Source organism: Leopardus geoffroyi, chromosome D3 (assembly GCF_018350155.1).
Source record: "Leopardus geoffroyi isolate Oge1 chromosome D3, O.geoffroyi_Oge1_pat1.0, whole genome shotgun sequence".
Classification (NCBI taxonomy): domain Eukaryota; kingdom Metazoa; phylum Chordata; class Mammalia; order Carnivora; family Felidae; genus Leopardus; species Leopardus geoffroyi.
The window spans coordinates 5,216,010-5,242,138 of record NC_059339.1 but is presented as its reverse complement, the minus strand read 5'-3'; the positions used below and the strand labels follow the sequence as shown (position 1 = coordinate 5,242,138).

The following is a 26,129-nucleotide window of genomic DNA, read 5'->3' as shown; positions in this document are numbered from 1 at the left end:
CTTTCTCTGGCTTAGGCTGGTCTCCTGAGGGTGAAGTTTGGGTTGGGTTGAAAGGTACTGATTGTAGAATAATCAAAGCAGTGAAATTTGTCGGCACTGATTAACTTTTTACTTTTAGATGTGTTTTTTTTTTTTTTAATTTTTTTTTTCAACATTTATTTATTTTTGAGACAGAGAGAGACAGAGCATGAACGGGGGAGGGGCAGAGAGAGAGGGAGACACAGAATCGGAAACAGGCTCCAGGCTCTGAGCCATCAGCCCAGAGCCCGACGCGGGGCTCGAACTCACGGACCGCGAGATCGTGACCTGGCTGAAGTCGGACGCTTAACCGACTGCGCCACCCAGGCGCCCCTAGATGTGTTTTTTTTAATTATTTTTGTTTATTAATTTTGAGAGAGAGAGAGAGAGAATGTGTGCTGCGTGCGTGTGGGGGAGGGGTAGAGAGAAAGGGAGGAAGAGCGAAGGCCAAGCAGGCTCCTCGATGGACGTCAGCGCAGAGCCCCACAGGTCGATCTGACGAACTGCGAGATCGTGACCTGAGCCGAAGTCGGGCCCTCCACCGTCCGAGCCACCCAGGTGCCTCGTGCCCATGATGACACTTTCTAACGTCAGCTTAGGTCAGGATTCAACCCCTTGGCTTGGGCACAATCCTCCCAGGAGAGACTCGGGAGTTGGATTTTGTGACATTCCCGGTAGGTGGGTAGCTGTCTGGGTCCGTGTCACGTTATTGCCCAGCTGTCTCTCTGAGGACGGACCTTTTGGGCTCTTTACCAGCTGCACCTTCTCATGGCATTCTGTGTGTACAAAGAAATATGCTTTGAGAAGAGAGGAGAAAAGTGAGATCCGTAGCGTCAAAAGCGCGTGGACTTTTCGGAGAAGCCTGACTTGTACCCCAGCTGTGGGGACTCCTCTTCCAGACCATCAATTTAGGGCCTTCTTGGGAAAACTCTTCGCTAGTTCCGAATACCCACGCTTTTTCCCTTGAAGCTGCTTTCAACATATTCCAGAGGGCTCGGTGTGTTTTCATAATTTCCTATGTTAGTTAAGGGTCATCTTATAACAGTGACAGTTTTGAAAGATGGAAAGCCTAACTTACTGCACAGCAGTGTGGGAGAAATCAACAGGAACTCCGAGGGGCTTGTACGTGAGGGAGCGGCAGGGTCGTGGATTCGAAATATGTGGTGGGGAGGTCAGCCCTCTGATGCATCTGGCCTGGTAGGTTTCTGGATTCCGTTACAAAGCTTTGAAGCACCTATAGAATAGGATGGGGAAGCACAGATCGGAAGTGTGGTGTGTGCGCAGTACCAATCTAGATCCTTGAATCCAAAATAAGCAAAGGTACAAGGGGACGTGGGGAAGGTTACACACAGACCACAGACAGTTTAAGGTCCTTGGTCAAGAAGCGTCCTTCTAGCAATGTGCCCATTTTAAGTGGGAAGAACTTTCTTGAACCTCTTCTTTGTCCCCCTCTCTGATTTTGTCCAGAGGGATAAGGCACAGCAAGGTGAGGCCCGACAAGGTACCTCCCGATGTTCGTATGTCTGGAAGAATGACAAAGGGGTGACAACAAGACACCGGTCATTCTGGCTGCACTTTACCTCTTTCTCAGGTTCCCCTACAGGTGCTGTGTCTGGTTGGGTGGGCCAGGCTGAAGGGATTAAGAATGAATCAAGTGGTTGGGGAGCCTGGGCGGGGGGAGCTCAGTCGGTTGAGCGTCCGACTTGGGCTCAGGTCATGATCTCACTGCTCGTGAGTTCGAGCCCCGCGTCGGGCTCTGTGCAGACAGCTCGGAGCCTGGAGCCTGCTTTGGATTCTGTGTCCATCTCTCTGCCCCTCTCCTGCTCTCTCTCTCTCTCTCTAATTAAAAAAAAAAAAAAAAAAAAAAGGAAAGGATGAATCAGGCAGCTGTCAGGTGTAGAAATCCAGCCGTCTGCCTGCTCCGCGAGAATTGGCCAGTCCCCTGGTCAAACTCCGATTTGCCTGCCCCATGAAGGTGAGGGAGGTCTTCCAGAGCAGAACCCTCTTGCCTAGCCCACGGCACACACCTGGCATTTCTGAATGACTGTTTCTTGAGCCACTACTATGGGTCAGGCTCCGGGGCCCCTAGGAACCCCGGGGAACCAGTGAAACAAAGATTTTGCTTCTGTGGGATTTGCATTCCAGCGTCAAAGGAAACCAACATGAATTATATGAATCCTTCAAAGATTAACCTCCTTCGGGGTCAAGATGAACTCACGCCTTCACAAAGGGGATAATGCAAAGAGCCAGAGCTGGCCCTACAACGTGGAGGCCAGGGGAGGTGGCTAGTCTGGAAGTCATGTTTATATAGCGAGCATCCTGTTTTATTATTATTATTATTATTATTATTATTATTAAATGTTTATTTTTGAGAGAGAGAGAGAGAGAGGGAGGGCGGGAGGGGCCGAGGGGGTGGGACAGAGGGTCTGAAGCAGGCTCCATGCTGACAGCACAGAACCTGATATGCCGGCTTAAAATCACGAACTGCGAGATCATGACCTGGGCCAAAGCCGACGCTTAACCGACCGCGCCACCCAGGCGCCCCCGCGCACCCTGTTTTAAATTAGAACCTATGTTTCTTTGCGGTGCTTGAGAGATGCAAGCTGTTTATGATTTAGTGGCGGGCTGCTTCATCAAACTGCAACACTGCAAAAAAATTGTGCCCGGGGGAGGCTGACTGGGCTGCTGCGAGAATAAATTACAAGGCGTATGGTGAAGTCCCTCGCACCGTGTTAACCAGCATACAGGAAGGAGTCCAAGAAATAAACCTTCAAAATATGTCCCAGGTCCCATCTGTCTCTCCCATTTCCACACCTGCCACCTGGCTCAGTCACCATCATCCGTTTCAGCATCATCCTAACTGGTTTCCTGCCTACCTACTTGCTCCCTGAAGACTAGTCTCAGCTCAGCAGCCAGAGGCCTTCCTCTTACAGTTCCGGTCAACATGTCCCTCTTCTCAGCGGCCTCGTCTCGCCCGTGGAAAACCCAGGCCTCAGTGGTCCCCAGGAGCCACCTGTGCTGCCCCTCTCCATTGACTTTGTCTCCTACCCCAGATCTCTCAAGTCAAAGAAAAACACCGGGCACTTGAGTAGCTCTCTAACCCCACCCGGCAGTCCTACCTCAGGGCCTTAGCACGTGCTGTCATCGCTGCCTGGAAACTCCCCCCCCCCCCAGACTGAATAGCTCATTACTCCCGTCACCTGCTTCAAGTCAACGGTAGTGGTCACCTTTTCAAGGGGACCTTCCCTGACAACCCTATTTATTTATTTGTTTACTTGGAGACAGAGAGCGTGATTCGGGGAGGGGCAGAGGCAGAGAGGGAGACGGAGAGAATCCCAAGCAGGCTCCACGCTGCCAGCGCAGAGCCCCACGAGGGACTCGAACCCATGAAACCGCCAGATCATGACCTGAGCGGAACCAAGAGTCCGATGCTCAACCTACTGAGCCACCCAGGGACCCCCTGACAACCCCATTGAAATAGAAACACTCCACCAGTGCTCTCTAGCCTTCCCTGCTTTGTTTCTTTCCATAGTACTTGATACTTTGTATTATACGAATAACCGTATACTTATCATCCAGATGACACTCATCGGTACACTATGTGTTCTACCGTATACAGTATGTTATGTATGACGTAATGTGATATATTCCCCCCCCCCCCTTCTGTTGACACAGGGCAGGAACTTTGCTCCATTCGCTGCTGTAACCGCAAAGCCCCGCTCCGTGCCTGGTGCCCTCCCGCGCGGCTTTAAACCCTTCCCGCCGCAGGTGAGAACTAGGAGCCCGGGGGCAACGCGCCAGCGCGGCCCCATCCACAGCACCCGCGGGTTCGAGACCCGGAGGCCGCTGGGCGTGGCGGCGAGTACTCCTTTGCGAGGCTCGGCGCCCGCGGAGGGTTACACGCGGGGGGGCGTGGCCGGAGAGGGGCGGGCCCTCCGGGGGGCGGGGCCGGCCGGGGATCCCGCAGGCGGCGGCCGCCGCCGCGCTCAGTAGCGCCGCGCTCGCCGTGCTCGCCGCCGCCCGGCAGCTGCCCTCGGCCCCGCTGCCGCGCCTGCAGACTCCCGGCCCGGTCCCAGTGCCGCTCCGCGTCCCCGTGCCCGTCCCCGCGCAGCCCCCGCCGCAGCCATGTCCAAGCAGCCGCGAGCCGGCGGGGAGGAGATCCTGGAGTGCCAGGTGATGTGGGAGCCTGACGGCAAGAAGAACACGCAGATGGACCGCTTCCGGGCGGCCGTGGGCGCTGCCTGCGGCCTGGCGCTGGGTGAGTGCGGGCGCGCGGCCCGGGGGCTCCCCGGCCACCCCGTCCCCGGGGCCAGGGCCCTCCAGAAACCCGGCTCCCCCTCCGAGAGGGGCCCGCTCCTGGGGACCGGGGCGCCCCCTTTTCCCGGTTGCTGGCAGGGCCCCCCTAGCTGTTGGAGTGGCCTCCTGATTTCCAGTCTCCTTCTTGGGGGGCTTGGAGGAGCCCCTGGAAGTGGGGGCCCCCTTTCAGGGGGGGTGGTGGTGGGACTCCTGACTGTGGCATCTGCGTCCCTGGGAGGGTCCCCCAGCCCCCCGGCCTTGGAACCTGGGGGCACTGAGAGATCCCTTGTTAGGCCAGGCGTTCCCTGGGGTCTTGCACTCTGGCCCGGCGGGGGGTGGGGGGGTGGGGGGGCTTCCTTCCAGAAGTAAGATGTAGGGTCTTTCTGACTTGTGGTTCTTCTCCTCTCCTGGGTGTGTGGGGGTCACTCACCAGTAGCACCTGCTGTCTCGTCCTAACCCCCCCCCCCATCCCCCCTTACTAAAGGGCCAGTGTGGCTGGCATTCAGGCTCCTGGGAGAAATATGGTCAGGTAGGAACCTTTGGGGTTAGGGCAGGACTCCTTGTCCTCCTGTTGGCATTGCCAGGCCGCGGCAGAACCCAGTCCCAGGCCTGCCATCCAGGCACCACCCCAGTTCTCAGAAACCACCTGGCTGGGTTTGGGCTGGGCACACCAGGCCCTTTTCCTGGGTCAGAAGCACTCTGGCCTGGGCCTCCCTGCAGCTCAGCTGACTTCTGAGGCTCCTGTGTTTTTGCTGGTGGCATCAGATCCGTGTTCTCAGTCCTTGTCACAGAAACGGAGACCTGCTCTGCCTAGGGGAGTCGCTGCCTCCTTACGTGCCCCCCTTTTCCTGGGGCCCTTGTTTCCTCTGCCCTGAACGTTGGCTGGGTTTCCTGCTTCCTGCTTTTCCTCCCTCCTCCGTTAGGTGCACCCTGCTTGCTTTCCCGGAGCACAGGTCTGACTTTTCGCTCCTTGGCTGCGAGTTCACCACGGCCCCTTGTTGACCATGGAATCGCACACAGGGCCACCTGGCAGCTTCGCGTCCCCCACAGCGCGATGGGTGTCATAGCTTCCGCTGAGCCCCCGTCCTTGGCACACCCAGCCCTGTCGCGCCCCTCTCTCCTGCACACTAGACAGGGAGCACCTTGGAGGCAGATGTGGCTTATTCCTCCGGGGCCTTGCAGGGCGTAGTTGGTAAGTGACCGTGTGTCGGGCTGGGGGCCAGCAGACGAGGCTCCAAAGAGCTGGGGGTGGGACATCGTTCTCGTTCTCGCCTCGATCCCGTCTGCGTCTCCTCTGCCAGCAGTAACGACCTCTCCCGTGGCGAGCCAGCCCTGCCACTCTAGGAAACCGGCCGCACACGGGTTGTGCGTGGGTGAGACCCATCTAACCTGACGACCCGGATTCTGAACTGGCTCCACCATTTACCGGCTGCGTGATTAGGAGAAAGTCACCTGATCTTCCCAAGCCTCTTTGCAGACTTTCCCCTTCTGTAGAATGGGCACGATGAGAGGGCCGGCGTCAGTGGGTGGTGGTGCGAGGGTGACAGGAGGTGATCCGGCCCAGCGGTCACTTGCACCTGGCCTGCGAGTTGCTGTGTAAACACTACCGGGCACTGGCAGCTCCCAGTTGGCCTGCTCAGGGCTGGGGGGGGGGGGGGGGGGAGGGGAGGGGGTGCCCGGGGCCAGATTGGCGCTGTGGACTTAGGACTTCACTTGGGCGGCTCACACACTGGGAGACACACAGGAAAAGCGAAATTTCCATCTTCTTTTGAAAACCTAAAGGCCTGTGTTGCTGGGCCTGTATCCCCACGTGATGGCAATGAGCTGGCCCCGGTGGGGTTCCTCTCTTGGTCTGGGGGTGGTTTATTTTTTTATTTTTTTATTTTTTTTTTAATTTTTTTTTTTTCAACGTTTATTTATTTTTGGGACAGAGAGAGACAGAGCATGAACGGGGGAGGGGCAGAGAGAGAGGGAGACACAGAATCGGAAACAGGCTCCAGGCTCTGAGCCATCAGCCCAGAGCCCGACGCGGGGCTCGAACTCACGGACCGCGAGATCGTGACCTGGCTGAAGTCGGATGCTTAACCGACTGCGCCACCCAGGCGCCCCTGGGGGTGGTTTAGAGCGTGACGTCTGTCTTTTTGTCCTCTTCTGCTCCTGATGGCTAAGCCAGCCTGCTCTTCTCGCCCTTCCAGAGGCCTGGCCCTGGACTTCTGGGCTTTAAGATTCATTGCAGATGTTTCCTCCTTTTTGATTACTGTCATGGAATATTTTCTCCTCCTCCGCTCTCCAGGCGCGTGTAATTTGGACTTTCGTCCTGCCTCACTTTTTCATTAACTTGTGAGCGTTCTAATCGCTTTAAAGACTATAGTCTTGAGTTTGTATCTTCTGCGCCCCCAGCGTTTTGTGTGTAGCTGGCACGCGGTGTTGAGCAGAGTGCTGTGCCCACGTGTGCAGGGAGAGCAAGGGACACATCCTCACGGGTGGCTGCAGCTGTGCTCAGTCCCCGAGGAGGGATGGGCGGGAGGGCGGCCAGGCTGGGCCTTCTCCAGCCTGGCTGCCTCTCCACGAGCCCAGCCCAGGGCTGGCGTGAGGTTGGGCGGGGCCTTGGCGGGGTCCCGTATTCTTTCCGACTCCCAGGGCCGCGGGTCGGTTGGTTCCTGTGACTGCTCCCAGCCGACCTCACCTGAGGACTCTGCACACATCCGCGTGGACCTTGGGGCGGGGGGGGGGGGGCAGTTGTAGACGTCCTGTGGACAGCCTATGGCTACAGCCCAGCATGTGTGCGTGTGAGAGACCCCAGGAGACACGCCGTGGGTACCGGCCCTCCGTAACCAGGGGAGCGACACCCGCTTTCAAGTGCGCGCTCCTTGGGTGGACCGTGCCGCGTGCCTTTCTGTGTGCCGCAAGCCGCAAATCACGGCAGCCTTCGGGCGGCTGGGATGGCCTTTGCCCGCAAATGGAAGGCTTGGTCCCGGCTCTCAAACCGCTCACGGGCGGCTGGGGGAGAGAGCTCGTGCAGAACCGGCGTGCCAAGGGAGCGTCAGAGTAGGGACAGCCCGCTGTCGGCTCCCGAGCGGTTCCCTGTGTGCTGGGCTGTCCGATCGATCGTGAGCGGAGACTCGGAGGCGCAGGCTGGTCCGAGTTCTCCTGGGTGGACGGGAAGAGGGGGTGGCTTTCAGAGCCGATGCCTACGCAGGGAAGGGTGGTAGTCGGCTCTCAGTGGGCGTGCATCCCCTGACCTAACCCGTGGAGCCCTGGCCCGGCGGGTGCTGGTACCCATTTCCCGGGTGGGCAAACACAGGTCTTGGTCGGGATGCTGCAGCCGTGAGTGGCGGGCCTGTTGTCTGTTTCCAGAGTCGTGACCGTCTGCCAGGTGACGTTGCTTCTCGCGTGTGGGTGAGGGCGGGGGGTGGGGGTGGGGGGGGGACAGCTGTCACCGGGCTCTGTAGCTGCTTGTCGCTATGTGGCGTGACGGTGCCTTAGGTTAGGGCCCCAGGAGAGCCAGGCAGGAGCTGCAGTGGCTGTTAGGACCCAGTCTCAGAAGTCACCCTTGGTCATTTGCATAACATCCTGTTGGTGACACAGGCCCCTGCCCCGCGTGGGGCGGGGACAGCATGGGGATGTGAGTGCCGGAGGCGGGAGCCCCTGGCTGGCCACAGCCGGCCGTTCTCGTTTCTCAGGAGAAGGCGGAAACCCCGCATTTCGTTTGAAAACTGGGAGTTTAGTACGTTGGCAGCTAGTTCGGGCTCTTTGTGAACGTCGTGCAGACTGAACCAGACGTGCCTGTGGTAGGTGATCTGGGCCTTGGGAGCGCAGGCTGCGAGCGGGGCGTGGGTAGAAGCCACAGGGCCCGTCCCGGTTGACGACTCGTCCCTCAGGACTTGGCTGGGTCGTCCACGTGGACGAGCTCCCCCCCAGAGGCACACGTCCCCCTGCTGTCCTCTGGGGCCCTCGTCACGTTAAGGCGCCGTCGAGACCACGCGTCCCCCGCGTCGGCAGGTGGGTGGCATCTTCCTCCCTCCGGATGCTGCCAGAGCCTCGCTTTCCGACGGGCTCGCTTTCGGTGCAGGCCCCGGGGTCGGGCCTCCGTCCGTCTCTTGTGTCGGCCTGGGGGAGCTCTCGGAGCTGGGAGCCTCGGCCACTGGTGAGGGCTGGCGTGACATCGAACAGAAAGGCCTGGGAGGAAACGGAACCGGGGGCCCCGCGGACTAGCCCAGCTTCCCCGCTGTGGGCAGGCGGGGGCTCCCTCTGCCAGAACCGCCCTGGGCCCGCGCTGCCCTCCTCCTGGCCCGCGAGCCCGGCGTCTCCTACTCACGAATGCGTCCCTGTGCTGGCATGGCCCTGTCCCGACGTCCTAGCCCGTCCCATGCTGCCGGGTAGCCTGGCGCGTGTCCTGCTCCTGCGAGGTGACAGGCAGGGACGACGATGGCTGACGCACCAGGTCCTTTCCCTCTGCCAAGCTGTGGTCTCTCAGTGCTTTGTGTGTTTTGCCTCGTTCGGTCTTCGCACCGACCGTGACAAGTCACGGAGGACGACTTATGGAGGAGACGCTGAGGCCCAGAGAGGGTTGTTTACTTGTCTGAGCTCACATGGAAAGCGGCAGGACCCGGGCCCGGATTGTCGAGCTCCGGAGCCTGTGTCTTGAAGCCAGGCTCTGTTGGTCCTCGGGGTCATTGTTGTTATCCCCATTTTGCAGGTGAGAATGCCGAGGCTCAGAGAGGTGGCACAGCTTGCCCGGGGTCCCTGTGCAGTAAGTGGCAGGGCCGAGACTCGAACGCAGCCATCCAGCCCAGCCCGGAGCGCTGGGTCAACTCCCCACTGTCACGGGAGGATCCGTGCTCTTCTCCAGGCAATTTCCAGGTGACCTATAAGGACACTGAGTCCAGAGAGGCACAGTGGCCTACCTCAGGTCCCCAGGCATGGTCTCCAGAGTCAGGGCCGGCCCCAGAGTTCCAGACACGCCATCCCTGGTGCTTTTCCCCCCACATGCCTGGTTGACCTGGTCTGTGGCCCCCGGCTTGAGTCGATGGGGTGGGACTGGAGGGCAGGCCTCCTGGGGCTTGGAGGCAGGGGGCGGGGCGGGGGGGGAGCCTCACTGCCACGAACCCGAACTGCTCTAAAGCCCCTGTTCCCTGCTTGCTGTGTGGCCTCTGTGCTGACTCTCCCCTCCTCATCCGGGGGATCCTTCTCTGCTGTACCACTCACTTCCTGTTCTTCACCTCGGCTCTGGGCTTCCCCCCGGCGTCCCCAGCCTGCCCTTGCTGCCAGGGCCGCCCCCGCCTCCTGCAGCCTGCCCTGCTCTCAGACACGTCTCTTCCTCCCGCTCCAGAGTCCTGCGTGCCTGAGGACAGTTCTGGACGCCTCAGTGGGAAGGGGCATTGCCGACGGGCAGGGATCATTGTGTCCCCCCCTCCGTGCCCCCCAGGACTGGGAGCAGTGAAGACCGTTAGGCCTTGATGGCACTGAGAGAATTCAGCCCGGCCATTGCCTTATGCCCCGTTTTCCTCTTCCTGACACCTGCTGGGCACCTTTCTGCCAGTCTGTCCCAGGAGCACCAGCATGGGAACGTGTAGCCTGCTGGGAATACGTGGAGATTGAAAACGCCCAGTGAGGGCAAGGGACTTGCCCAGGGTCTCAGGATCAGAACCTGGTGTGAAGAACCTGCTTCCGTTTGCGTAGAAAAGAGAGAGGGGGATGTATCTACTCACGTACGGAGTCTCTTTTAAGACGCGCACACTTTGCCTGTTCCAAAGTCTGAGTCACCTCCCCCCACCCCCAACACTGTTACCCGCATGTGAGGTCATCACCGAGCTTCTGGTTGCATTTCTGGGACCTCAAATCTGTCAGATGGGGCTTTCGTCATTTCGTGTGGTATAATAGCGGGCTTAACGTAGCCCCGCCTACGTCCAAGGCCCCGTTCTAGCATCGCGTGCCTGTGTTCGTTTGAGTTCTCCCAACAGCCCCACGAAGAGGGGGTGCCGTGAACCATCTTCACTTGACAGATGGGGAGACCGAGATACGGCGTGCTTACGCAGCTTCCACAGGGTCGCACGGCTAGTACGTGGCCAAGGCGGGAGTTGAAGTCAGGCCTTCTGGCTCCGGAGCCCACGTTCTTAGGCACTGCCAGTCAAGTTATGAAGTCACTGCCTCATGCTTTTGTTCGTGTTAGGGGCCAGCGGTGGTAGGTTTGCTCTGGTAAAAGTTAGGATACGCCACCGCCCCCAGACCGTTTCCCATCAGATGCCTCTGACAAACCTGTGACTCCTTAGGTGTGGCCATCTCCTTACTGAACTGCTAAGGCTTTCGAAGCGTTACTTGAGCTATGTGCTGTTTTCTTTTCTTTTTAGAAAATTATGATGACTTGTACCACTGGTCGGTTGAATGCTATTCAGACTTCTGGGCCAAGTTCTGGAAATTCAGTGGGATCATCTTCTCCCGCATGTATGATGAGGTGAGTCGAGACTTTGCACACACATCGTCTTCTTACGGCTGTGGGTCCAAAATGAAGTGTTTGTTTTTGGGGACACTGAGTCCTATCTCCTTTCCAAGCCTCACACCAATGGGGAGAAAATCATTGTTCTAGAGAGTTGGCAGAAAGTTGGGTTGAGGTCACAGATTCCACGGAGAGCACGCATTCTAGACTCCGTGATGCGTGGACCCCAGGCCCCGTCCTGGGAACGCGGGCGACCCTACGTGGCAGGACATCGTTTCATTTTCATTTTATTAAAAAATTTTTAATCGTGGTAAGATACACGCCACAAAATTTACCACCTTCACCATTTTAGTGCCCAGTTCAGTGGTGCTATTAAATCCATTTACGCTGTTGTGTTTGAAACCGCCAGTCTCTTAAGCCTGGAGTTTAGGGACCTTTACGACTCCTCATGCAGTCAGTCAGTGACTATCTGGGGAAAGGGAGTCTCCTGTTACTCAAAGTTTAATTTATTGGGTTTGATGGTGGGGTGAACCATCCTGAAAGATTCATCTGTCGGCACTTGGGGAGGAAAGTCGAGGTTCGAGCCCTTCGAGGAAGGAGGTGAGGGACCCGGGTCGGGGAAATTGTGGGAGGGGCAGGCGCATGCCATTGCCATCTCCTGGTTTTCCGTGTGTCTGGTCAGAGCCTGGGACATTCGGCAGGTGCCACATCTGTCTTATTCCCTTTTTGTCAGCGGCTCTCATAAAGTAGGTGCTTCATAAGTATTTGTTGAAAGAGTACGTTACTGGGGATGGTGCTTTCCCTTTGGCATTAATTTCTTAAAAAAAATTTTTTTTTAATGTTTATTTATTTTTGAGGGAGACAGAGTGCAAGCAGGGGAGGGGCAGAGAGAGAGGGAGACGCAGAATCCGAAGCAGGCTCCAGGCTCCGAGCCGTCAGCACAGAGCCCGACGCGGGGCTCAAACTCACAAGCCGTGAGACCATGACCTGAGCCGAAGTCGGACGCTTAACCCGACTGTCCCTCTTTTTTTTCAAACTTTATTGAGGAATAATTAACAATGAAACTGTATATATTTAAAGCATCTAGCGTGATGATTTGCTGTAGGGATCCATTGTGGAAATTAACACGCCCACCATCTCGCCTGCTTTCTCTTTGTGGTGAGGACACTTAAGATTACCTCTCTTGGCAACTTTGGTGTGTAACTTCTTCCCGATTACCTGGAGGGCGCTGATCTCTTTTCAGTTTCAAGTCTGTAGGCCTGTTCGGTGTTCAGTCTACAAAACGATTTGATGATGCTTTGGGCCAGGTGAGCGGGCTTCCTGGGAAGCAGAGTGTCTTTTGTTTATTCCCGTGTGGATCTCATCGTGCGTGTTTGCCGTCATCTCCTGTAGGTTGTGGACACCTCAAAAGGGATCGCGGACGTCCCGGAGTGGTTCAGAGGCAGCCGGCTAAACTATGCGGAAAACCTCCTGCGCCATGAGGAGAACGACAAAGTCGCCCTCTATGCTGCGAGTGAGTCCCGACAGCGACTTGGGTTTTCCTCCTTTATTTATTTACTTATTTTAACCTATTTTATTTTCGTTTTTATTTTTATTATTTTTTTTCAATATACGAAGTTGACTGTCAAATTGGTTTCCAGGATTTTCCCCCTTTAGTGCCCTCGGGGCCACCCACCCAGAGGGCCGCGTGGTCAGAGACGCTCCGAAACATTCACAGACGTCTCCAGACGGTGTCTTGGCACCTTTTTTCCTCCTCCCTTTTTTATTGTGGTAAAAAAGTGCATAACATTAAGTGTACCGTCTTAACCATTTTTAAAAAAGGATTCAGATTTATTTATTCGTTTTGAGATAGAGAGCAGGGGAGGGGCAGAGAGAGAGCGAGAGAGAATCCTAAGCTCAAAGTCCAGCCAGGTAGTCAGGTGTGATGGGATTTCCTTCTTCTTTACGGCTGCATAATATTTCCTTGTAGGGATGCCTCACATTTTGTTTGTCCATTGCTCTGTGAGTGGGCCCTTGGGGTGCTCCCACGTCCTGGCTGTTGGGAGGAAGGCTACAATGAACATGGGTGTGCAAATAGCTCCCTGAGGTCCCGCTTTGGATTCTCTTGGATATACATCCATAAGTGGATCATGTGGTGATTCGGTGTTTAATTTTCTTTCTTTTTTTTTTTTTTAATTAAAAAACATTTTTTAAAATCTTCATTTATTTTATTTATTTTTTTTAATTTATTTTTATTTTTTTTTAATTTTTTTTTTTTCAACGTTTATTTATTTTTGGGACAGAGAGAGACAGAGCATGAACGGGGGAGGGGCAGAGAGAGAGGGAGACACAGAATCGGAAACAGGCTCCAGGCTCCGAGCCATCAGCCCAGAGCCCGACGCGGGGCTCGAACTCACGGACTGCGAGATCGTGACCTGGCTGAAGTCGGACGCTTAACCGACTGCGCCACCCAGGCGCCCCTATCTTCATTTATTTTTGAGAAAGAGTGAAAGAGACAGAGTGTGAGTGGGGGAGGGGCAGAGAGAGGAAGACACAGAATCTGAAGCAGACTCTCCAGGCTCCGAGCTGTCAGCACAGAGCCCGACGTGGGGCTCGAACTCACGGACCGTGAGATCATGACCTGAGCCGAAGTCGGACGCTCAACTGACTGAGCCACACAGGCGCCCCCCCAACCCCGCTTTTTAAAATTTTTTATGTTTATTTATTTATTTTGAGAGAGCAAGAGAGAGAGAGCACAAGTGGGAGACACAGGGACAGAGGGAAGGAGAGACAGAATCCCAGGCAGGTGCAGAGCCCAGTACCGGGCTTGAACCCATGAGCTGTGAGATCATGACCCGAGCCGCGATCAAGAGTCGGATGCTTAACCGACCGAGCTACACGGGCGCCCCCTATGTTTAATTTTCTGAGGAACCTCCATACTGTCTTCTGCAGTGGCCGCTCTTGGCACCTTTCCAACATCATTAAGACTTCTGTTGAGGGGCGCCTGGGTGGCCCAGTTGGTTAAGTGTCTGACTCTTGATTTTGGCCCAGGTCATGACCCAGGGACGTGGGATTGAGCCCCACGGCGGGCTCCGTGCTGAGTGTGGAGCCTGCTTGGGATTCTCTGTCTCCCCCTCTCCCCCACGTCCCCCACTTGTGTGCTCTCTCTTTAAAAAAAAAAAAAAAAGACCTTTATTGACTTTTTCTTACCGCTGGGAAGGGGAGGGGACGGTCGTGTGATGATGTTTTAGGGGAGAAATTGAGACACGTAATATTAAGTAACCAGCTCAGAGTCACCTGGACAGTTGGTGAGGGAACTACAGCTACAATCTTTTTCTCTTGACTTCTTTTAAAATAAAGTTAAAAAAAGTTTTTTTTTAATGTTTTTATTTATTTTTGAGACAGAGAGAGACAGAGCATGAGCAGGGAGGGGCAGAGAGAGAGGGAGACACAGAATCCGAAGCAGGCGCCAGGCTCTGAGCCGTCAGCCCAGAGCCCGACGCAGGGCTCGAACTCACGGACCGCGAGGTCGTGACCTGAGCTGAAGTCGGACGCCCAACTGACTGAGCCACCCAGGCGCCCCACTAGGGGTTTTCTTAGTAAGGAGACACTGTGGTTAGTCTTCTAATTAATTAGGTTTTTGGTAAATCTGAATTTTGTTAAAAAGTGACATTGAATTATGTGCTATTGGTAGGGTTTGAGGTGTTTTACATGGCAAATTTTCCAGGTGACTACATTTGTCTCCTTTGCGTAATTAAGCCTTATTTACCCATTTTATTTATTTTTTAAAGTTTATTTATCTTGAGAGAAAGAGAGCGTACTCATGGGGGCGAGAGAGAGTCCCAAAGCCTAGCGCGGGGCTCGAACCCACCAACCATCAGGGCCTGAGCTGAAATCAAGGGTCAAACGCTTAACTGACTGAGCCCCCCGGACGCCCCTTATTTACCCAGTTTCCACACGTGTGCTGCCGTGTCATGAGGAAATAGGGCTTCAGCAGAGACTGAACGTCATTGGCCCTTTGGTGTTCGTGACTCACGGCTTCGGTTTCGAGACGGCACCAAAACCCGATGCTCTCGAGCTGTCCGTGTGTGGGGGACGCTCGGCCCACGCCTCGGGGGTGCGGGGGGGGGCCCGGAGAGCTGCGCCCTCTGCCACCACCTGCCCCAGCCTCGTGTCCTGCTGCCTGCTCTCAGTCCCTGCGGATGCCAGTGCCCTGGCCTGTGGCAGCGTTCCTTGTTTGTAGTCAGCGGTGGTGCCCAAAGTCAGATAACCGTGCTCTGTCTGCTGTTTCAGTGCCCGAAGTAGGGGTGGGTGAGGTCTAGTGGCTGTGCAACCTTGGGCCAGCCTCTTAACGTGCCTGGGTCTGTTTCTGCCTCTGTCACGTAGAGAGGCTGATAGCACCGCCTTCAGGAATATCGTTGAAGCGAGCAAACACGGATGTGTAGACATATGGCAGACCTTGCCACGGGAAGCGTGAGTGGCTCTCAGTTGAGGTTGTACCTCTGAAATCCCCCCCTGCGTGGCTTTTAAAATCCTGGCTGTCCAGGGGCACCTGGGTGGCTTAGTCGGTTAAGCGTCCGACTTTGGCTCCGGTCAAGGTCTCACGGTTTGTGAGTTCGAGCCCCGCGTTGGGCTCTGGGCTGACAGCTGGGAGCCCGGAGCCTGCTTCGGATTCTGCGTCTTTCTCTCTCTCTCTGTCTCTCTCTGTCTCTCTCTTTGCTCCTCCCCCGCTTGCACTCTGTCTCTCAAAAATTAAATAAATGAAAAAAAAATTAAAAAAAAAAAAAAAAGTAGAATCCTGGCTCTTCCGTTCCTCCTGTGGCTTCTTAAGCACATCTTCCAGGGACGGTACCCAGGCTTCCATATGGTTTTAAAGCCCACGGTCGCTTCTGATGCACATTGTTGGATAAGAACCACAGAGCCTTGTCTTCATGTCGTCTTTATGTCTTTATGCCTTTTACTCTGCTCCCTGCTCAGCCCGGATGCACTTTGGACCGAGTGCATAGTGGCCTCGGGGAAGCTACACCGGGCCTGGCACCTCTCCCTTGGTCTTTCAGGAGGTGTTTGTGTGTCCATCCATTCATCCTCTCGTTTGCTCTCACCTCGGTCGCAAATGTCTCCTCAGCGCAAGGTGCTGCGGACGTGGTGTTGAACGGGATCGACGGGGTCCCCTGCCCTCGAGGGGCTGACTTTCTGGTGAGGCAAACAAGAAATAAAAGACGTATAGGCGATCCCTGACTGTGGATGGTTCAGCTTGATAGTGTCCGACTTTGCGACGGGGTGGACGCAGCATACCTTCAGCAGGAATCGTACTTGGAATATTGCCTTCGCCGTGTCCCGGGCCAGCCATCTGCGTCCCCGTCCTCTCTCGTGATGCTGGGCAGCGGCCGCAGCTCCCGGACCGCCGCCTGCACCCACACGGCCGTCCCGTTTGTCACTTGCGGTACAGGATTCAATCACACGCGACCGTCAACACCTTGTTACAAAACAGGCTTTGCTTCATGGTGGGTGACTGCTCCCGGAGGCTCCCGTCCGTGTTCGGAGCACGTCTAAGGCGGGCCGGGCCAGGCTGCGGCGTTCCCTAGGGTAGGCGTGTTGGATGCAGGCAGGCTCTGACAGAAAGCGGCCCGCCGAGTCCTCGCGTTGTACAAGGAATGAGGGAGGGGGGCGCCTGGGTGGCTCAGTTGGTTAAACATCTGACTTCAGCTCAGGTCATGGTCTCGCGGTCCGGGAGTTCGAGCCCCGCGTCAGGCTCTGTGCTGACAGCTCAGAGCCTGGAGCCTGTTTCAGATTCTGTGTCTCCCCCTCTCTCTGGCCCTATCCTGTTCATGCTCTGTCTCTCTCTGTCTCAAAAATAAATAAACATTAAAAAAAAAAAGAAAAAAAAAAAGGAATGAGGGAGGGCGTTGGCCTGGGCCCCTTACCCTCGAGGGGAAACAGGATGTCGGTAGTGAGCCACTTGTGCGATGCGTCACAGCAGAACGCCACAGGGTTGCTGGGGGCGCTCGGTGCAGAGGGCAGCGGAGGCTGGGGGAGAGGTCCTTCCTCAGGCGGGACACGAGCCACGCAAGGCGTCCCCTCCCTCACCCTCACGCCGCACGCGTTGTGGCGTTGAGCTGTGCACGGCGTTGTCAGCCACCAGCCCTGTCTGAGTCCGTCCGCCCTGTCACCCCGAAGGAACCCCCGACCCAGCCCCTGGCACCCTTCGCTCTCTCCCGTCTCCACGGGTTTGCCCGTCTGGACGCTTCGCGGAGGCGGGGGTCACACACGGCGTGGCCTTTCGGGTCTGGCCTCTCCCTCGGCCTCGAGGTTTCAAAGCCCATCCTCGCCGCGGCTGGCGTCAGCGACCCTTTCTCTGTCCCAGAAACGTTCCACCGAGCGGAGACTTCGCGTCCTGTGTGTCCTAAGAGACCCTTCGAGGGCCGTCCTACCCTGGGTGCCGGGGTCCCTTTGTAAACACCGCTCAGCGCCTCTTACGAGCCTGAAGCCTGAGGAGTGGGAGCCTGGGTCTGTCCCTCATCTTCTTTTCCTGCTCTCGTTGGATGTGTCTGTACTTTGACCCAAGGTCTCGGGCACTGCACGAGGTCCTGGTTTCCCCCTCTGGAAAGCGGGAAAGGTCAGACGTGAATCTTTTGGAAAAACAGAACCGAAGACCAGTAAAGGTGGTGAAACACGCCAGTCTTCTGGGTGGCTGGGTTTGGACTGAACTGGCCGTGCATGTTCATTCGCTCTCTCTTCCCAGCCCCCCCCTCCCCCCCTCCCCCCCCCCCCCCCCCTCCCCCCCCCCCCCTTGCTCCCCTCCTCTCGTGTGCACTGGCTGAGCCCAGCCCCTTTTTCCTTAAGCCTAGCTCCGTGTTGAGGTGGGTTAGGGAGGCATGGTTGTAATTTTGGGTGTGCTGTGTCCGTTTCACCCTCTCCCTCCACACCCCCTCTCCTTCCCACCCCCACCCCCCTGTCCTGCCCACCCCTTCCCTTTGAATATGTGAACGTCTTCCATTAAGGAGCTCCCTCTTGTATTTGTGGGGCAAACAAATGCCATCAAGCCAGGATCATATTTAGTTTATAAATAGGGTACCTTTGTTTTTTTTAAGTTTATTTATTTATCTTGAGAGAGACAGAGAGCGCATTCGCGGGAGGGAGGGGCAGAGAGAGGGAGAGAATCCCCAGCAGGCTCTGCACCATCAGTGTGGAGCCCGACGTGGGGCTCGATCTCATGATCCGTGAGCTCATGACCCGAGCTGAAACCAAGAATCGGACGCTTAACGGACGGAGCCACGCCGGCCCCCCAGCGGGGTACTTTCCTAAGCAGGGTCCTAGATCGGCTGGTTACTGGCTTGGGGATTTCAAGACGACCGTGTTTCATTTTCTGCGTGTTGTCCTGATTTGTTCCTGCTCTGCTGTCTGCGTGCGGCTGCTTCGTGCGGGGCGGAGTTCTGCTCTGGCGTTCTCCGCCGAGTCCGTCCCTCCCAGGGATGGTCCCTGCCGAGGCCAGGAGGTGCCACCAAAGGCAGGCGTGCGCCGGGCCCTTGGCGCTCCAGCGAGCAGAGTGCAACCGCGTGCATCCGTGCCGCCCGCGTTGGAGTTCCGAGAACAGCTGCGTGTGCAGCACGCTGTGTCTCCAAACAGTGGGTTTCAGGTTGCTGAGTATTTTTCCAGGGTCAGAAATGATCTGGGAGGGGGGAGGGGAGCCGGGGGAGGGGCTTCGAAGGCCGCCTGGCGAGGGGGGAGAAGAACCAGGGGCGGGCGTAGGTAACTTTAAGGAGATGGCAGAAGCCAGGTCGACACCAAACGGAAATGAGGACATTTCTTCACTTTGGAAGGGAGATGCCCCGTGCGGCAGAATCGAACAGCAGTTGGCAGTCAGGAGTAACGTGTCTGCGTCAAAGATGACGGCCGGGATTCACCTCTTCCACGTGGAAAGTACAGCCAGATAGTTTTCCCACAGCCACGCAACATCGAGTGTCGGCCGTGTTCATTTCCTGTCGCCGTGGAGCAAATTTCCCGAAAACCGCGGCCGCAGATAGCAAACAGAGCGTCTCACGGTTTCTGTGGGTTGCGCGTTCAGAAGTGGCTTCGCTGGGGGGTTCTGGCTCGGGAGCCTCTCACGAAGTTGCGGCAAGGACGTTGGCAGGGGCTGCGTCATCCGAAGGACTGACCGAGGCGGGCGGGTCCGGGTCCAAGATGGCACGCTGCCGTGGCTGCCGGCGGGAGGCCTCAGTTTCCCCCCGCGTGGGCCTCTCAGGGGCTGCTTGAGTGTCCTCACAACACGGCAGCTGGATTCCCCCAGAGGGAGCAGGGTGGGAGCCACCGTGTCTTCTGTGACCAAGGCTCACAGGTCCCCGTTGTCTCCAGTGTCCTGTTGCTCACCCGGCTCGGGGCCCCTTCGGTGTGGGGGGACCCGCATGAGAGCACCAGCACGGGAGGCGGGGGTCACTGGGGGCCGCTGCGGAGGCCGGCGAGCACACTGTCTTCCCCTGTCATCGCCATCTGTTAGGTGGAAATTCGTATCTCACCCTTGTCACGGACCTGTCTTCCACAGTGAGCTTGATCATTTTTCTGTCCTCGGCTGACGGCCACACGCACGTCCCGGGAAGTTGAGTAAACCTGTGTCCGTGCGACATTTTTTTTTTTTTTAATTTTTTTTTTTTTTTTTTTTAACGTCTATTCACCTTTGGGACAGAGAGAGACGGAGCATGAACAGGGGAGGGGCAGAGAGAGAGGGAGACACAGAATCCGAAGCAGGCTCCAGGCTCTGAGCCATCAGCCCAGAGCCCGACGCGGGGCTCGAACTCACAGACCACGAGATCGTGACCTGGCTGAAGTCGGACGCTCAACCGACTGCGCCACCCAGGCGCCCCGACATTTTTTGTTTTTAAACATGATTTAAAAAAACTTTTTATTTTTAAATGCAAATTTATTTAGTTTGAGAGAAAACATTTTTTTTTTAATGTTTATTTTTTTATTTTATTTTATTTTTTTAAATTTTTTTTTTTTTCAACGTTTATTTTTGGGACAGAGAGAGACAGAGCATGACCGGGGGAGGGGCAGAGAGAGAGGGAGACACAGAATTGGAAACAGGCTCCAGGCTCTGAGCCATCAGCCCAGAGCCCGACGCGGGGCTCGAACTCACGGACCGCGAGATCGTGACCTGGCTGAAGTCGGACGCTTAACCGACTGCGCCACCCAGGCGCCCCTTTAATGTTTATTTTTGAGGAAGAGAGAGCGAGCGCATGAGCAGGGGAGGGGCAGAGAGAGAGGGAGGCACAGAATCCGAAACAGGATCCAGGCTCTGAGCTGTCAGCACAGAGCCCCACGCGGGGCTCAAACTCACCAACTGTGAGAGCATGACCTGAGCCGAAGTCGGAAGCTTGACCGACTGAGCCCCCCAGGCGCCCTGATGTGTGACACATTTCTAACCTATGTTTGGACGAGTCTACGACTCGGAACTTTTCTGTTAGGCTCGTCTCCACTGTGTGTCCCTGTTCTCTTCCCAGGGGAAGGCAAAGAGGAGATTGTGAAGGTGACTTTTGAAGAGTTGCGGCAGCAGGTGGCTTTGTTTGCAGCAGCAATGAGGAAAATGGGTGTGAAACAAGGAGACCGGGTCGTTGGTAAGCGTTTTGGGCTCTTGTGGTTTGGGGGAGAGACGAGGTGGAGTGACCAGCTTGGAAGGTTGAGGCGACTTTTGGACAATGGCAGATTGCGAGCAACCCTGTAGGACCTCAGCGATCCACGCTTGGTGGAGGACAGATGACCAAGGAAGGTCATGGTGCCCCGAGAGGGCAGGGACAGCCTGTGCAAAGGCCCGGAGGTTCATGGGGCAGGGCACCTGCAGGGGTGACAGGAGCACGGTGGGCTGGGCGTGCACCACAGGTGGTAGGGCAGGCAGGGGCCCTCCTTCCAGAAGGAACCAGGGTTGGTGTCTCCAGAGGGCGAGGGGAGGCCTGGCTCCCTCTCCCTCCCCGGCCCTCTCCCCAGTTCCTGCCTGCCTTTGTTCTCTCTCCATCTGGCAGTGAGTCTTGATTTCCCACCGAGCACATTCAGGTGTCTCCTTACAGTTTTCCTTTCACCTTGACTCCTGGGGAAGATTTCCGGGCCTGTATGTGGACCTGTTCTCCGCCCCAAGGACCTTTAGTTAATTTAGATGTGGGTGGGCGTGCTCCCAGGGCGAGCAGGGGGAGATAAGAGGACTTATCCTCGTGCAGGCGGGGTGGCTGGGGTGCTGGTCTGCCTCCCCACCCCCATGGCCGTGGGACAGGGCCACAGGGCAGGTGGCAGTGGGAGAAACCGCCTCTCCTGGGGGAACTCACCGCAAGTGGGCATTCAGCGTGTTTGCTAAGAGGGCGGCCTTATCATTGTAAACCGAGTAAGGGCCGTACCCCGTGTCTCCTCCCATGGCAGCTGGGCATGGAGGCCCTGCTCGCATGTCAGTTGACTGGGAAGGAAGCAGACGGGGGTCACCTCAGCCATCGCCCCCTGTCTCGGCCCTGGATGGGCTGTACTGACCTCCGGGGTTCACACGCTTCAGCGAGGTCCCTGCCGTCCCACGGGAAACCGTCGGCCCTCCCTGCATGCAGCCTGCTTTACGTCCCTTTGTGGTCCTCTTCGCCCATGTGAAATCTTGGGATCGTTTGTGTGTGCGTGCGCGTGTGTCCATCTGTCTGTCCTCCCGCTGGAGGACAGGGGCTGTGTCCTCTGTGCACGGCCGCGTCTCTGTCCACAGGGCGGCCGGGGCGCAGTGGGTGTGTGACAGGCTCTTGTGGGTGAGTGCGTGTGAGCGTGGGGCCCTGGTCGTAGCAGGCACATGTGCTTGAAGCCTCCATATCTGTGGTTCTTCCTCTGGTGTAAGCCACCCTTTCGAGGTCTAGAAAAGGAATTCAGAAGGTTCTTATTGCCTCTGGTTTTTTTCTTCCCTCTAAGTGTTCTCTTTCCTCCCATTTTTGTTAAAACAAGTCTCTTTTTGAAGCAAACATTTTCCGAGAGAAGGAGAAGTGGAGACCAGGGTGTGTTGGGGAGGACGCTCGAGACCCCCTCCAGGCCGTGCTTTCGTGGGCGATGTCCCGACTGTGCAAACTCATGCGGGTGCCTTGTGACCCATGCTGGTGAGGGTCTCAGCCTGGACACTAAGTTGACCCGGCCACAGTTCCAGGACTGGGGGCTGTGGTTCCCGGAAGAGGGCACCAGGGAATGACTCCCGAGGGGGGGGGAGGACGCGGGAAGATGCTTGAGGGGCTTCAGACACCCGTCGGGGCTGCTCTTGTGGGTTTCTCTTGTCCGTGACGCATGCTCACTGCCGTGGCACCAAGCCTGGGTGTGCGGTCCCCTGGGCGTGGGTCCTGCCCTGCCCCGGGGACATTGCAGTTTACATGGTAAACTCAGGAGACCGCAGGCCTGCTTGTGCCAGATGCTGGGCGCATGCCCGGCTGAGCCTCGCCCTTTGGGGGCGCTCCTGGCTGGCTGCCAGGGAGGTACAGCGAACTTGAAGACGCGGAGAGTGGAGCGCCTTGGGGGAGGAAGCAGGGAGAGGGCTGTACAGGCTCAGAGCCCCGGGTGCCGGGACTGCGCGGCTTCTGTGGTCGCCTGGGGGCCGTGCAGGGCGGCATTGGGTCACGGCCCCTGCTCCCCGGTGCCTTATGTGTCTGCTCCTTTCCTCCGGGACATTTAGGACCATCCGTCTAATTAACCGGAGTCCCTCTGGCCACAAAGTTGCTCGGCCTCTGTTGTCATTACAGCCCAGCCTCTTGCCTCTGCTGTGTTCCTTCCAGGCTTTTCTGGGTCTCTTGACTCCTGCTCGATTCCCTTATTGCCTCTCCTTCCCCCTTCCGTCCGTCCACCTGTCTGTCTATTTATCCGTCCATCCACCAGCCAGCGCACCCATGTCTCAGGGCCTTGATACGCAGGGCATGGTAAAAGGCGTTTGGTAAAGAAAAGGACAAGACAGGCAAAGTCCCTGCCCTCCTGTGGGAACCAGCTGTGAAATTGCCAGTTATATTATCAGATGCCGGTGATTATTATGGTAAATTTGGTGACGGAAAAATAGAGTGTGCTTTGTGGGGACCGGCCAGGGAATCTGAGTTTATCGGGGAGCCTCGGAGAAGGCGTCTCTGAGAAAGTCTCATTTACATTAAGAGTTAAATAATGAATTTGCAGAGTCAGGAAGGCTGCTGTGTGTGAGAGTATTGAGGCAGAACGGACATCCTGTGCAAAGGCCCCGGGGCAGGAGGAGTTTAGAACAACTGGTGTGTGTGGAAGAGTGTTCAGGCAGAACAGAGAGCCTGTGCAAAGGTCCTGGGGCAGGAGGAGCTTAGAACAACTGGAAAACTGGAAAAGGAGGCAGAGCGGAGGAAGAGGAGGCCAGGGCTGGATCATGCAGGGCTGTGGGGATCATTCTGGTTAGTATGGGTTGAAGGGGGTGACCGTAAGGAGTGGACAGGCTGGGGGTAAGCGGTGGGGCCGTCTGAATGGGGATGTCAAGGCAGCTGGGATGGGGTGGGGCTGGCCATGCTCCTTGGGCTGGTCAAAGCCAGCTCCTCTCGCCACTGCTTGCCTGGCTCTCAGAGGTCCCTTTTGGTAGTCCACTGCATCCCACGTACCCTGAACCCAAGGCTTTCTCCCTGTGCCCGATGACAGGTTATTTACCCAATGGTGTGCATGCCGTGGAGGCCATGCTGGCTGCAGCGAGCATCGGTGCCATCTGGAGCTCCACGTCCCCAGACTTCGGTGTGAACGTGAGTTGGGGTCCCCAGTGAGGGGCGCCCGTGTGCCCCTGAGTGCCCTGGGGGTGCAGCCAACTGGCCACGGAAACATTCCTGTGTGATTTCCCAAGGGGAGGGCTCTGCCCACCCGGCGTCTTGGGCAGGGGCGTGGGCAGCTGTGGCCCAGGACTGGCAGGCCGGGAAGGAGACGATGTCACCACGGCCCCCTGTCTCACCGGCCGGTGACACCGGAACGATGGGAGAGAAGGATCCAGAGTGAGCTGAGCCTTGGTTTTAAATCTACACGCCAACGAACCCTCCTCTTTTCTGGCGTTGCTAACGTCCCGTCCTCGTGTGGCAGATGGCGCTGGGGGATCTCACGGGAGGTGTCTGTCATCTCTGCACGCGTGACCGCAGGAGACTTTCTGACGTTTCTGTTCTGCAGGCCGCCATCTGGGTTTGCTCACAGAGGCTCCCCCGAGGTCTCCTTGCGCTTGGGTCTTTCCCTGCTGTTTCTGATCTCTTACTTTGGATCTGTGCTCTGCGCGGGAAGAGGGTGGGCCTCTTTATCTCTGCGGAGCCGAGGGGACCAAGGACCCAGGGTGCAGCCAGCCGCCAGAGGGGCCCAGGCAGGGGCAGGAGGCGCGTGCTCAGCCCCGCTGTGGAGAAGGAAGTGGCGGCAGAACAGGACGTCCCCGGGGCCTCCACTCGCCGGCCGGGGCCTTTCCTGCTTGCAGGGCCTTGGCGATGTGGGTCCCTTGGGAGCCATGAGGACAGACCCCAGTTAGGGGACACGGTGGGCATCCGGGACCCCGGCCGCTCTCCATGGCGTCAGGTGCTTCGCTCCTGGCCCGGCCCCTGTTCCGGGCACCGGCCAGCACAGCTCAGCGGCCGAGGCCGTCCCGACTTTGCCGACCCTGCGCCCCTGTGCGAAACAGGGACGGTGGGAAGAGAGGGCCGTGAAATGAGCATAGGAGGCTGGGCCCGCGAGGCGAGATTGGCGCACCTCGGCTCCGGCTTCAGCCACTGGTGACGTTCGAGCTCGGCGCCCTGTGGTCGGGCTGGTCTCAGCCGCAGGGCTGGTTTTCGGGTACGAGCTTGGAACTCGCGTCTGCCTTGAGGCTTGCTGTTCTGGTAAAGGTGGTCCAAGTAGGTCTCCTCTGCCCCATGCCGTGCGGAGGCGCGGGGGCAGTGAAGTGGCCAGCTGGGGCTGCGGTGAGGACCGGGCTCTGCCGAGTTCCGGAAGCAGGTGGCCGCCTGGACCTCCCGGCTTGGCGGTCGTTTTCCTCCTGGGGCTTTCCTGTGCCTGTGCCCGGTCGCCCCACGGGGACCGCAGAATGGATGCTTGCATGGGGTTGGGGGCCACGTCGACTCACCGCCCCCCGAAATCACTGCGTGTCAGCCTTTAAACTGACACGGATGTTTTGAGCCGGTCACGAAGGTGTTGGGAGAGCTGGGCGTGGCACAGGGCAGTGGTCGTGGCCTTCTGGGGCTGGAAGGAAGCCCCTGCCCGGAGACCTCACGGAGAGCAGAGCCCCTGATGGCACCGGGCGGTGCATCGTGCCTCCGGGTACGGGGTGGGAGGCTGGGACGCGGGCCAGCGTCCAGCCGCCTCCCACTCTGCTGTTGCCACGTCCCGTGCCACGTGTCCCCAGCAGATGGCTCTCCAGCCTGCGTTGCTGACCCTGCTGCACGCTAGATGGCAGCGTGGCTCTGCCGTCTCCGGGCTCCGGCTCGCGGCTTCTGGGAGTTCTCTCTGGCCTTGTGGCCTGAGTCTCGGGGGAGAGCCCTCCGGGGGGTCGGAAAGCGACAGGGCCAATGGCTTCCCCTGGGGCCTCTGGGTCTGTCCGTGGCCGGGCCCAGACCTCTGATTCAGAAACACTGTGGTCTTCGCTGTCTGTTGGCCGTCACCGTGGCCGGGAGCTCTGTGACATGTGAGGCCTGGGTCCCTGGCGGGCTGGGTCCTCCCATCCTGAGTGTTGGCGCCTGGTGCAGGGGAGAGCAGGGGAGGCGCGGGGTGTCACGGAGATGTCTCTGCTGCCTTCAGGGGCGCCCCCAGCCCGACTCCGGCAGCCCCTCCCCGATCCGAGGCCCTCCCGCAGGCCTTCCATTCCCTGAGCGTCTCCCGAGGTGCCCTCTGCCTGGGGACAGCCTCTCCCCTCCCGCCCCGCTGTGGAACCTGCTCCAGCGGCCGCCCCCGAGGGGACCCCCTCCCGCTCCGTGGCTCCAGCCCCCGCTGCCTCTTCCTGGTCCTGCTTCAGTCGGCCTGGGACCCGGCCCTGTTCTCTGCTGCTGCCCTTTGGTTTCCTTGTCGCTCAGGCTAGTCTCTCCCAGAGGCTGCGTGTGCTTAAGAGCACCGGCCTGCACCCCTGGCTCTGCCATTGGCCGCTTGTTACTGTGGCCCTGTTGCTCAACCTGCTCACGCTTCTGCAAGGACGTGGGCGAACAGTACTGCCTTGCTCCCGGGGCTGCGCAGGCCAGATGCGTGCATGCCTGGAGCAAGCCGGAGCGGTGCCTGGCACGGTGAGCGCTCAGGGAGTGTTGGGATTTTTATTGGCAAAGCTTTTCTTCCCACATAAAGCGGCAACTCTCAGCCCCGCTTAGAATCCTGAGCTTTGAGGGGCGCCTGGGTGGCTCAGTTGGTTGAGCGTCCGACCTCGGCTCGGGTCATGATCTCACGGTTCACCGGTTCGAGCCCCGCATCGGGC

General features: G+C 57.7%; 1 protein-coding gene across 4 annotated transcripts in view; it reads left to right on the top strand.

Annotated features, from left to right (window-relative positions):
- Positions 1-3,967: 3,967 nt before the first annotated feature.
- Positions 3,968-26,129, top strand: part of AACS (acetoacetyl-CoA synthetase) — a 55,856-nt gene continuing 33,694 nt past the window's right edge. For 2 of the 4 annotated variants that reach the window (XM_045459108.1, XM_045459110.1), the window contains exons 1-5: positions 3,968-4,276; positions 10,665-10,768; positions 12,143-12,263; positions 20,224-20,337; positions 23,357-23,454. In XM_045459108.1, coding sequence (XP_045315064.1) covers positions 4,144-4,276; positions 10,665-10,768; positions 12,143-12,263; positions 20,224-20,337; positions 23,357-23,454 — 570 coding nt within the window. In that variant the 5' untranslated portion in view covers positions 3,968-4,143. The remainder of the gene's footprint in view (positions 4,277-10,664; positions 10,769-12,142; positions 12,264-20,223; positions 20,338-23,356; positions 23,455-26,129) is intronic. The other 2 variants (XM_045459107.1, XM_045459109.1) reach the window with 1 other exon arrangement.